Genomic DNA, 12,617 nt, shown 5'->3' on the forward strand with positions numbered 1-12,617 from the left:
TATCAAGAAGGCACTAATAATTTCAATTATCTTCTCAACCTTATATTCTTTTAAACACAAGAGGCCAACAAACAATTTTTCATCAAATACTGACATCAAACATAGCACATAACACAAGTTGTGGAGGATGGCAGGTAGAAGTAGTGACACTAGGAAGGAAAATACTTGAGTTTACCATCAGCAACAAAGACATAAAGGTTATAATGTTCTCCCAACATGGTGGTATAATACAGACTACAAATCTACAAGATAGCTTATTATTAAAAGCTTCAGCAGTTTTCTCATATCCAGTAGCAATGTAGTTTTTAATGTCCACTGTTTTCATATCTGAATAATAATGTCTCTACTATCAGCTTTTATTTCCCCATTATTTCCCACAAATTTCTTAAACCATTAGTGTTGGGTTTCGGGTATTCTTTCTAATGTTTTCATGGTCAAAAATTCCTGATGTCTCAATGAATTTACCTCTCTAGTGCTTCTTTACAGTTTTTATACCAATGTCTGAGGACTCTATTGCACAAAACACAGTTCTTTCTAATGTGTCTACTTTTAAGTAAAATTGTCTCCTTCATTAATAGTGAATGAAAAGATGCAGTAAATTTGGGTTCAAAACCTTAATATTAATGGTAAAAATAATGGTTTAGTTCTACAAGAAAATTGTAAAATAGTTTCAAGACCAAAATTCTGGAAATCAAGTTTTCAAGCCTTTTTTATTAGAAAACTTAAATTAATAGCTTTTTTTTTTTTTAGAAAGGGAGTGGCCAAAATCCATTTTTGAATTTTCTCAAACAAATAATAATAATAAAGGATAGCAAACTAGAATAAGAAAACACATTAGAAGACAACTTCCTATTTCATACAACTTCTAGTTACCAATTCCTATCCATTCACCTATTCCTGGTCAGCAGCAAGAACAAAAAAAAAAAAAAATCCTTTTATTTTTGCCTTTTTGGGTTTTCCAAGATGAGCTCCATTTACCTGAATACAAACAAAAGCTAGGGGAAACGGCTTTTATATTGGCATAGACCAAGTACATGTCTCATGAACCAGGAAACCCTGCCTTTTATGGCTTCTTGTGTAGTTTAGAGTCCATTGGTTATAAAACCAACTAAAAGTGAACAATATTCAAAATGACACAGATTGACAACAAATAACGGAAACACATGGAATCTCCTTGGCTGTTATTTTTTCTAATAGACAAATCCCTAGTATTCTGTAAATAAATTTATAAATACTTAAGAAATGATGAGAATTTCACAATGGGAAAGGACCATTTCTTATCATAATAAATATTTTGGTACAAATTTTAAAAAACGTAGAAAAGTTTAGTACCTTTGGGTACTTTTTTCTAATAAAACCATACCTGCTTCAGAACTTGTTTGATTATAGCTGCTAACAATGCTGTTTGGTATCACTGGAGTGGAGGACGTTGATATTCTTGACTGAGGTGGATTGGGATGTAATGAATTTCCTAAAGCCATGCCCGACTGACTGAGCATCCCACAGTTCCCGCTAGCCTGAATCTGATTTATTAAACCTGCAAGATGGTGGTTTGGGACTGGACTGTTACTGTGAACAAAGTTAGTGTTTGCATTGTGGCAGTGCAGGGCTTCCCCTCTTAAAGGTATATTCTGTGTCAGTGAATTCTGTAGAACACTGGAGTTCATATTGGGATCTGTAAAATGCAGCTGGTTAGCAGAGCAAGGCAAAGCAGTATTTGAACCCCCACAACCCGGGGTACTATTGCTACTCAAGTGAGAGCTTTGACAACTCATAGACTGTAGTAACTGAGACATTGAACTGATGGGAAATGAGCCCTGACCCTGCTTCCTTAGCAAGTCGGGTCCAGGTTTAGGAACTGCAGAACTATCCATTTGAGACTGTCTGAGCAAACTCAACACTGTGGTAGGAGGCTGTTTCCTTTTCCGCAATGAGTCTTTTTGCTGAGACATCAGCTTATCTCTTAGTGCTGCTCGACCACTTTGCCCTTCACCTGTTGGGAGAAGCATGTTGGCAGTAGGAGGGAACATGGTGTTTAAAGTGCTATGTCCTTCAGTGTTGCCACTGCCAGCAACAGCTCCAGAATTGCTACTGCTGCTACTGTTGTTACCAGCAAGTTTGGTTTGATTTGCTAGCTGTGCTTTGGCTGCTGCTGAGAGTAAACTACTTGCTGGAAAGGAGGCAGCATTGTGCTGGTTCAAGATCTGATTTAAAGGCATTCCCAGCAAACCAGGCTGACTCTTTACAGAACCACTTCCGGCAGATGCAGTTGGAAAAGCTGCACTGCTTGGGGTATTTAGTACATTACTCATTCCAGCAATTAATGGGTTAGGGATATCCTTGTACTGATGATGTCCATCGGACTTGGTAGAAGGGCTTGATGGCATTGATGGCCTTGGGGACCCTATTGTTGACCTTGGTGACCTGGGTGGAACCTTAATACCACTACAAGTGGCCTGGGGTCCTAGAGGTGGCATCATGAAATTTCCGTGATCTGATGATGTGGAAGATGAGCGTGATCTTTGGGGCGATGCCTCAATCCTTCCAATTCCAGTCCCCATCATGTGCACTGGGGATGTCACTGGAGAAGGGGACAGGGAGGTTGAAGCTGAATGCTGAACTCTTTGTACATGACTCCCGTGATTCATGTGACCAGGTTTTACAGTTGGCAAAGGGAGATTACTTGGCAAAGGAACAACAGCAGGAGGCATGCTTACATTCATCACAGGTACCTGAGAGTGGACATTTGAATGGAAACTAGTTGGATTAATGATAACAGGGTTCTGATTCACCGGTTTACTAGGAATAGGGTCAAGAATGCCAAGTGGATCTTTCTCAGATGTTAATGGCTTTTTCTGAAGAGCACAAGAAGGTGGAGGAGGGGGTGGTGGGCCTTGGGGTGGTTTGTGGTGGAACATTGCTCGTGGTATTTCCATATTAGTTGAAAAATTACACAATGGTTTTTTCATTACTGGACTCTTTGTAGTCAATGTTGGGGAAAGAGGTATATTAGTCCTTCCAGCCATTGCACAGGATGACTGTACAGGAGAACCATGAAGCATTACTGAAGGTGGAGAAAGAGGAGTCCTATTTAGGTGAATAGGACTAGAGTTGGGTGCTCCATGAAAACCAGGATTGTTTCTTGTGAAAACATCAGGGCTTCCAAGTGGGTCAGTCCTTGGAGAGATTGAGCCATCTCCATATATCTGGGAACCTGATGACGCTGGGCTAGGCAGGCCTCCATGGTTGCCACGAAATGGAGATTTCTGCCCATGTTCACTGCTGCCCAATCTCTGCCGGGGGTAGACAGGGTGGAGTTCTTGTTGCTGGCTTCCGGGCAATTCTTGTACATATAGCCTTCCCATGGCGTTTGATGATCCCATCATTAACTTGAAAGGATTCTTACATTCAGGCATTACAGAATTTGTAATTCCTTCATGAGACTTATTTCTTATGGATCTTGGAGTTGCTGCCCGGGAAGGTACCACTGGAGTTGCATCTGATGTGAAAGAAAGAATAAAAATTTGTTAGTAGTCTCAATTCTTTTGTTCTGTGGGAGGAAAAGAAGGAAAAGAGGAAGTAAGAAAGGGAGGGTGTCTGGAAGTAGAAATGTGCAAATAGCTCGTGTGACTCTATGGAATTAAAAAGAAGTTCTATATGCCACAATAAATTATGATTTAAAACACACGCATTATTCTCCCTTAGTTGAACCAAGGTTTGCAGTTAAGTGTTTGTTATGCTTGGTTGCCTCTTAACTGTTGAGAAAGGATAGGGCTTTGAATCAGTACATACCGATTTTGCCATGCTAATGCTATTTAGAATATGCAAAATGAAGATTGACGGATATAATGTTGCTATAATCATCTTTCCTTCGAATTTTTTTTAACATGGTTATGATAAAAATTATTATTTGTGTGGCATAATATTTTCTTAGGTGATTGAACTGAATTGCCATTCTCAACAGAAAATCTGCTACCCTACATGTTGTTTCTGTTAACTCATTGAAACCTCCTCAGGACATCTACAGAAACTTTCTCATTCTAACATTTTCATTGTGAGAATAAAAGAGTCTTAATTATTAGGAATTAAATGAATGTGATTCTGAGTCTTTTATAATGAGAGTGAGGAGATCAGTAAATGCAGTGATATTGTGATCATGATTAGCTTCACATTTAAATCTGTAACGTGCAATTTCTTTGCCCTTAATCAGTCATTACTTGAAAAACAGCTTTCATCAACCAACTTAGGTAAAATATTGCAATTCTTTTATTAGGATAGAATTCTTATGCAAAATTTATAGTACTAAAATCTTTAGTACTAGGTTTTAATAGAGGATTCTCTTTACACAGAGTACACTGTTCCCTTCCTAGCTTTTAGCACCCTTTCATTCAGTTCTTTTGGAGATCAGACAGAATGCAAACAACAAATGCAAAGCTGGCCCATCATACAGAGTTTTCACTCTATCAGGTCAGAATTCTAGGCTTAAGTTTTTTTTAGCCACTACAGATATCTGTTTTATAAAGTTGCACCTTCCGAAATAGGGATGAATGGAAAATAATTTTTATATGCCGGCCCTCCCTAGTGGCGCAACAGGTTAGGACACAACACTGCAAGCCAGCCACATCCACTTCAGTGTGAGTTCGATTCCCATACCCAAAGGTGTCCACATGGCATGGCAGACCTCTCCTGACCCGCCTGCTGCTGCCCTCAGCAGTGTACTTTGTCGATCTGCCTGTTCTGCTCCCTGCTCTGTCTCTGGTGAATCCTCTCACCACCCCTGCACCTCTGGCCTGGCACCTCTGCTTCTGGTGAATACTCTCACCACCCCTGCACCTTATGCCTGTATACAAAAATAAATAAATCTTAAAAAACAATTAAAATATATAAAAAAATTTAAAAAAATAAAAATTTGTATATGTCAATTACCATCAACTGATGTTAGCTGTTTAGAGAGATGTATTGAAATGAAGGAGGGCTCTGGCTAGGCTGGGTGGGAAAATGCCAATGAGTTTCATACAGGCACAGGAGAGAAGATTGACATCATCCCTATGCTAAGCCAACATTATTAGTATGTGCACTTAGTTACTCAAATTGAAAATTGTACATTTTAACTAACTATACTTGTATACAGGTCAAAGCATATCACAATAATTTCTAAGACAGCAGTTCTAAACCTGGGGTACCCAGAAGTCAAGATAGGGTGTGTTTATGGGTAAGAATGTGGTGAACTTACATTTTTTAAAAATATGGGTTCTCTGTTTCTAGCATGTTGGAGATCCTTTGATAGAGTGATTTATGGTTAAAATATATTAAAAGTTGGGCCCTCCTTGGTGGCTCAGTGGGTTAAAGTGCAGCACTAAGAAGCTAAAGCCACTTAAGCATGGGTTCGATCTCTGCCCCAGAGGATGATCCACCCGGCGCTGCAGACCTCTCTTGGCCTGCCCGCTGCTCCTCTTAGCAATGTACTTAGTCAGTCGGCCTGCTCTGCTCCCTACTGTGACTCTGGTAAATCCTCTCACTGCCCCTGCACCTCTGGCCTATATCCAGTTCTGTATGCATAAAATAAGTAAATCTTAAAAAAAAAATACATTAAAAAGTTGAAAACCAATGATATAATTAAACTGGACTTATTTTCTTGTTAAAGAGAGATTTTTTAAAGTATATGATTAAATAATATATAAAACTATAGTTGTCTGTATTAATATGAATAACATTATCATGGAATTTACTCTGTCCTCTTTAATAACAAAACCACTGATTTGTGTCTTCTTGAGTATTTATATAGTTACCTTTCATGCAATGATTAAAAATAAGATATCAGTATTTTTATCTTCAACTCAAAAGATTTTAGATAGCAGCTACCTAGGAAAAAATATCTTTAAAATGATAGAACACTAATAAAAACAAACAAAAATCACATAGATGCTATGTTATAGATAGGGAATAAAGTTATTAACAAATTTGGCAAATATAAAAGCTAGGCATCTATCAAATCTTTTCATATATGTTCATGTAGATCTTTCAAAAGAATAAACATAAACTAAAAGTTTATTCTCTACTATATGCTTATTTGTAACTTTTAATTATTTAAATCTCAGCCTTATGACAGCATAATTAAAGTGAAGAAATTGAAATAAATGCCACCTAAAAGCTAGTAAAAGATTACAATTAATGTAATAAAGCATATACATTTTAAAAGGGGATGGTGAGATACCTCTTTTACCTGTAATTTTCCAATATTTATTATTAATTTCATTAATGAAACTTGTACAGATTGGATATAAAAAGAGCCAGGATTAAGATTTTGTTAAGGCCGTGAAAAGGCAGTGAGACACACTCTGTAGAAAGAGACAAAACTGTTTTTTAGAATGTGTTGTGAGAACAGTAGCGGAAAAGAGCATACATAAACAAATTTGGTGAAAGGTAGTAAATAAACATGAAAACAGTTACACCAATGTAAAGGATAAAGGCAAGTTTTAAATAATTTATTACGATTAAAAATTATTGGAGTATATTTTTGATTTAATTGCAGCTCATTAAAAGAAAAAAAAAATCCCTAAAAGGTTTTTTTTACATACCTTAGTGGAGCAATTTTTTTCTGATCATTCCTGTTAAAGTTTAAAGGTTAGGATTATTGGCAAGGAGATCTTTATAAAATCTGCCAAATTTACTTCTCCCTGCCCTCTTCATGTAAGTTCTAAGTGTGACTCTTAAGTACCAACATCAATTGCTATCACAATTGCTACTCTTAGTGCTGGCTGTCAATAATTTGGATTCCATATACCTATACGTGTTTAAACTTCCACTCAAGTAGATTATTTCTACATCATCCCTTAATGATGCCACAATCATTCAATGAAAAATATTTTTGGATATGCCTTACATTTATAAACTCTACCATTTTCCAGGGCTGGTTCTGCCATAAAGCCTTTTTTGATCACCACAGATTATACTTATCCTTATTTTTCAAAATTCTGTAGAATATCAATTATCCTTTAAAATAAGTGCTTTGGCACTTAGCCATATTTCATCTGAATTACTATTCAGCTGCAAAGTAGACTGTAATACTTTGAAGGGAGTTCATATTCTAGCCCATACAATGAGAAGTTCCCTAGTCTCAAGTATAATTCTGTATTAATAAAGGGGAAAGGTTGTATACCAATAGAGAAACAGGATAGATTTAACTTCAGTCAAGCAATACAATTTAACATCATCAGCGTGGGATAAATGTATATTATATGTTTAATAATGAAGCCATACTATTACTGAGATACTATATATCGAATATAATGATCAGGGAAATCCAAACTCACCAACGTTCAGTAACAATGGCCTGAACTTTGAAACTGTCTGTATCACGAAAATTTAAAAAGACTGAGGAATTGATGTAGATTAGATTAAAGAACTGTTAACAACTAATTGCTGTGCACAACCTTTGCATCCTGGATTAAAAAGAGACTGGATTTTTAGAAAGCTATACTAAATTATTAGGAGAATTGGAGAAATTTGAACAGAGACTGCATATTAGGCAGTATATTATATCAGAATAAAATTTCCAAATTGTGACAGACTGTGAATATGTAGAACATCCTTGTTGAAATATTTAACTGTAAATTACCCCAATATCTGCAACTTCTACAGTAAAATGTTCATTAGTAAGTCTAGGGCGAGGGTATATGGGTATCCAAAGACAATACAATTTTTCTGCAGCTTTGAAATTTTAAGAAAATGGAAATGTATGTCTGTGTGTGTGTATATGCTAGGGAAATATAAAAAGCAAGTTGATTGATAAACTTGTTGTTGTTGATAAACAGCTATTAAGTGACATAAAGAGTAACACTGCAGTTTCTCCAAAATATATAGCTAGCTGTATTTGAGGATTTGATACAGCATATTCTAATTTAGATCTAGGAAAAAGGTTACATTTGTTTCCTAAAAATCAGTGGTACTTTCTCCTTTGTTAACTCATATCTACATACTTGCATAGTATTTGTATGTGCTGATCTATATTTATCCTGCATGTTAAACTAGATGATTTGCATTAAAAATTCTGGGAGACAATTTTATGGGGATTTTTCTGAGCTAATCTGCTATTTGTTATAAATGATCAAACATACATAACTTTTAAAACTTGTGCAAATTTAAAAAGTGGACTCAGAAAATATCCAGTAAAGTGCTTTCTAGTGACTCCTCTGCTAGGAGAGGAATGAGGGTGGAAAATTCCTAAACCCTTCAACATATTACATACTTGTTCCTCCTCCAGGACTGGTGAGCACCAGAGAAGGATGTGGAGCTTCCATGCTTTTATGAAGTGTGGCCACTGCAATGATTTTTCTTTTATGTATGCATAGCTTTGTGACATCTTCATCTGCTTTAACATCTTCTGCAGTTCTCTGTTTCACAGCAGCTCCAGGGTCAAAGTTAAACACCTGGAAAAAGCACAGATTTGTTTAGACTATGTCTGCAAAAACAAATAAACAGTAAATAAAAAGACCTTCTTAAAAAACAGCTGTGCATCGATTAAGCAATAAATCCAAAAAAAATCTTTTGAAGTTTTTAAATTTAAGAAAAGAACTTTATATAACTTAATTAACACTTGTTTTGAGCTCACAGCTTTCAAGGGCAAAGGCTGAAAATTATTCCAATTCTAATATAGCTAAAATAAACGCATAGAAAGGCATAATATCTGACAACGGTCCCAACTTTAGATAGTTCCTGATGTTATAATACTACAATAACAGATGAAGTATACTAAAAAAACCGTAAAGGCTGACATTACTGTATGTTAACTTTTTCTTTGACTTTATTACTATATTACCTTTTCATTGATTAAAAAATATGTTACGATATATATCATTGCAAAATATTATTTACTATGTATATATTTGCAGGCTCTTTCAAATGCTTTCTTTTAAATGAGACACAAGTATAAAGAAAAAAGCATTAGTTCTAAAATCAGCACTATCGTAGACACTCAGAGACTAATGACCTATCTTTATAAAAATAAACAACATTTTATCATTTAAATTTCTTTTTTCTTAAAAAACTTTTTACCTGCAAAGGAGTAAAAGCAGTTTCATGTTTTGGCTAGGAGGGTTCAGTTTTGTGATAATAAGAGTATCCGTGGCAGTAATTTAACACCAGTGGTATAGCATCAGCACTAAAAATATTGCAGATTCTACTGTCACAGTAGTGCAAACAGATACTGTCACAGTAGTGCAAACAGTAGTACTGTCACAGTAGTGCAAACAGATACTCATTACTAAGTGCTGAGAATGAGTATAGCTCTAATAAAAAGATGCAAAGATATTTTAAATAGATATGCAATATGAATACAGGTTTGTCATATTTGAAATACAAATTATTTTGAACTGTTTTCTATATCCTTTAATCCTTCCAAATAGCATGTGACATGTAATTAGATAAAAAGTATAAAATACACATGATTGAAGAAGTAATATAATAATGAAATATCAAACAAAGGAAAGCAAATATGTGAAATGCCTGAAAAATAAAACTGCTGATAGATCTACTGTGAATTGTTACCTTGGGAAGAATAAGAGGACATTCCAAGCCACACTTGCATGTTCCATCAGTAAGCAGGTATGTTTTAACCTGCTCCAAGCAAGATAACAAAGACCCACTGGGACTGTAAAAATAGTTTAAGAAAACATCAGGAAATAATTCTGACTACACATACTTATGAAAAAAGATAAATTATAGTCTTACTGCCCTTAACAGGAAAATATTTTCCCACTCAGGAAAAACTTTTTTTTGGTCAATATTTACATCAACTACTAAATCCTAGCCTTTCACACATCATTCCTTCTTTTGAACCCATGTATTTCTCAGGGAAAATCAGATCTTGATAGAAAATTAAACAAAAGTATTGAAAACAGAACGCAGTAACGCTGGGGAAATAGTATCCTAAAAGAAATGACAGAGCAGACAAGAAAGGACCAAGAAAACTACATGAAAGTAATCATTATCATTTTACAAGATATACTTTCAAAACTGAAATTTAAAAACATGTTGGAGGAAAACCAGAAGAATGCTAAGTGTATACTAAGAAATTATTCCCTTTAATGTTAGAGCTACAACCATGTTGATCCTATGTAAAAACAGATTTTTCTTTTTTCTCACTGAACATGAGTTTTTTGAAGTTAGGTTAGTGTGGCCAATTCAAATGATAGTGAAGAGTCAAACTGTGCTGAGAAAGGAAAATAAGTTTAGTAGCTGTAGGTCAGGTAATTGGGTAATACTGCCATGACTCTGAGTCACAAAAGTCAGCATGATATGTGAATTACTGATTAAGTTTATTAATCAGATGGTAGGATTTTGTATGAATGGACAATGCATAGAAATTTATTATTACATTGATTTTACAACTTATCTATATATGATGCTTTGAAAATGATACTTTTCATTCAGGATTTTTTTTTTTTTTAATTTACTAGTACTTGCTAAAACTTTCCCTTAAGTCTTCTGGTAAAATTTATCTAAAAACAGCATCCTGTAGTTTGTACACAAAGCATTAAACTATTGGGGGTAGACTTTCTGATTATAAAACCATAGGCAGTAGTTTTGTTATCTATAAATGAACAAGTTTTAAAATGCTATTCATATATTATTTATAGACAGTTTTAGAAGTGAGTTATACATGTAGAAAAATCTCAACCAAAATCCTCAACTTTGTCAACTTAATAATTTATTTAGGCTAACATATTTTCCCTCATGCTATGTAATGAATAATAATTCCCATATTACATATTTGATTTCACCTATCAGTGGGAACAATGAAATGTTTTTGGAAGTCTGGTAATTTTTATAAAACTAAATCACCAGTTATGTGGAGAATTAATACATTTTGTGAAAAGAAATTGCCTAGCATCTTACAGTTAAAGGAAGCATACAGACTGCATCTTAGAGGAATTTAATTGTAAGATTAAATTTGAAGACAAGAATTCCTGAATTCTATTAGAGTACTCCTCTCTAGACACTTTTAAAACACTTCCTCTCAATCAGTCAGTTAGTTTCTTTCTGTCAGTTGTAGCTCTTTAATTAACTTTTGGGAGTAATAATTAATGTGAAAAATAGTTACAAGTCTTATGGCACAGATAAAGCTTAGAAGATTAGAAGCAGGTGGGAAATTTAATGTGTAGCCTCAATGCCACCCTTAGGCAGGAGCAGCTGGAGACTAACCTAAAAGTTACAAGCAAACTGCACATTGAGAAGGCAGCTATAGTTATGTTTTCAAGTAGTAATTTAACCTCATATACAAACCTATGCTGGCTTAGTTTACTTGAAGGTAAAAATACCTTTTTTTTGGGCAAAGTTAGTCTAAAATAATTCTAATACAGATTTGATTTTTAGAATTCACACTAACAGTAACTTAGGAGTAAAGTCTAGCTATATATGGAAAATCATAGAATAAAATAAATGAAAGATTCCCAGACTTAATGAAATATTAACTCTTAACAATCTGAAAAGCTGACCTATCTTTCATAGGGATAAAAAAAGTAAAAAATTAAATTATCAAGAGTTTAGAGTAACTTTAAGAATATATTTGCTTATTGTAAGCTAGAACAACACTATATAAGAACAACATTGACATCTTGCTATATTATTTATATAATAAAGTCTTTCTGGCAATGTGTTAACACCATTAGCAATGGGAACATGTTGGAAAAATGATGTGTTCTTATTTATTAAGGGATGAGCTCCATGTTCCTTGCTTCCCCATCCCTTTGTTACAAGTAATACAGAGCACATGTTTAATACTAAAGAAACAAAATACTTTTGTGCAAATTAAATTTAACTCAAGAAATATCTTACATGAAACATATTAGGCAGGATAGAATCTTAACTGTTTTTCTGAGTTGTTATGGCTTGAAATCACTTGTGTTTAATGGAAACACCTCATTTATAGAAATACAACTTTGCACAAATGGAGACTTCTGTTGAAACTGTGATAAAAATAACCACACTGAAAGTAACTGCATTTTGTAAAGATGCAATGTGATTGCTTTTAAAAAGCTACATCTATTTCTGATAGTTTCAAAATTATATTCAAATAAAGATTTTGGTATCTTAACCTTTCATATGCTTACTGAAAAATACAAAGAAGGAATTTAGGTTTTAGTCATTTAATAATAATATTAAACCTTCTGGCCAACAGTTCAGTTATTCTATTCATCATGTTCTAGAAGAATTAACATGCCACTTATATTTAAAAGATCAGGCTTTTGCATTTTAGTTGTATGATTTTTACTTGTAAGATAAGAGCCATCACCATCATGACTTTTAATTTTTTATTATTACGTGCAAGGGAATAGAACAAATGGAGGAAATCACTTTTAGTTAATATCAGGTATTAGGAAGTCTAATAATTGAAATACAAGCAATGCATGAAAATTCTCTCTAGAAACCTGAGGTAATTTACATTGCAAAATAGTACTGTACAGAACAAAAACACTTGAATAATTCTAGCATGAAGATAATTCATTTGGTATTATTTCAGGCACTGTTCATCATGATATTTTACTCCCTCAAAGAGAAACAGAGTCTACCACCTTAATCTTGGGACTGCAATCTTGCAGGTAACACAGGCAGGAATA

At 34.4% G+C, this 12,617-nt stretch overlaps 1 protein-coding gene across 5 annotated transcripts in view; it reads right to left on the reverse strand.

Moving 5' to 3' along the window:
* Positions 1 to 12,617, reverse strand: part of MBD5 (methyl-CpG binding domain protein 5) — a 120,014-nt gene that overhangs the window by 44,040 nt on the left and 63,357 nt on the right. For all 5 annotated transcript variants that reach the window (XM_012727407.1, XM_012727406.1, XM_004674669.2 and 2 more), the window contains 3 exons: positions 9,547 to 9,649; positions 8,249 to 8,429; positions 1,364 to 3,499 (listed from right to left, as the gene is read on the reverse strand). In XM_012727407.1, coding sequence (XP_012582861.1) covers positions 1,364 to 3,499; positions 8,249 to 8,429; positions 9,547 to 9,649 — 2,420 coding nt within the window. The remainder of the gene's footprint in view (positions 1 to 1,363; positions 3,500 to 8,248; positions 8,430 to 9,546; positions 9,650 to 12,617) is intronic.

This window comes from Condylura cristata, unplaced genomic scaffold (assembly GCF_000260355.1).
Source record: "Condylura cristata isolate star-nosed mole 26May11 unplaced genomic scaffold, ConCri1.0 scaffold00002, whole genome shotgun sequence".
Taxonomy (NCBI): Eukaryota; Metazoa; Chordata; class Mammalia; order Eulipotyphla; family Talpidae; genus Condylura; species Condylura cristata.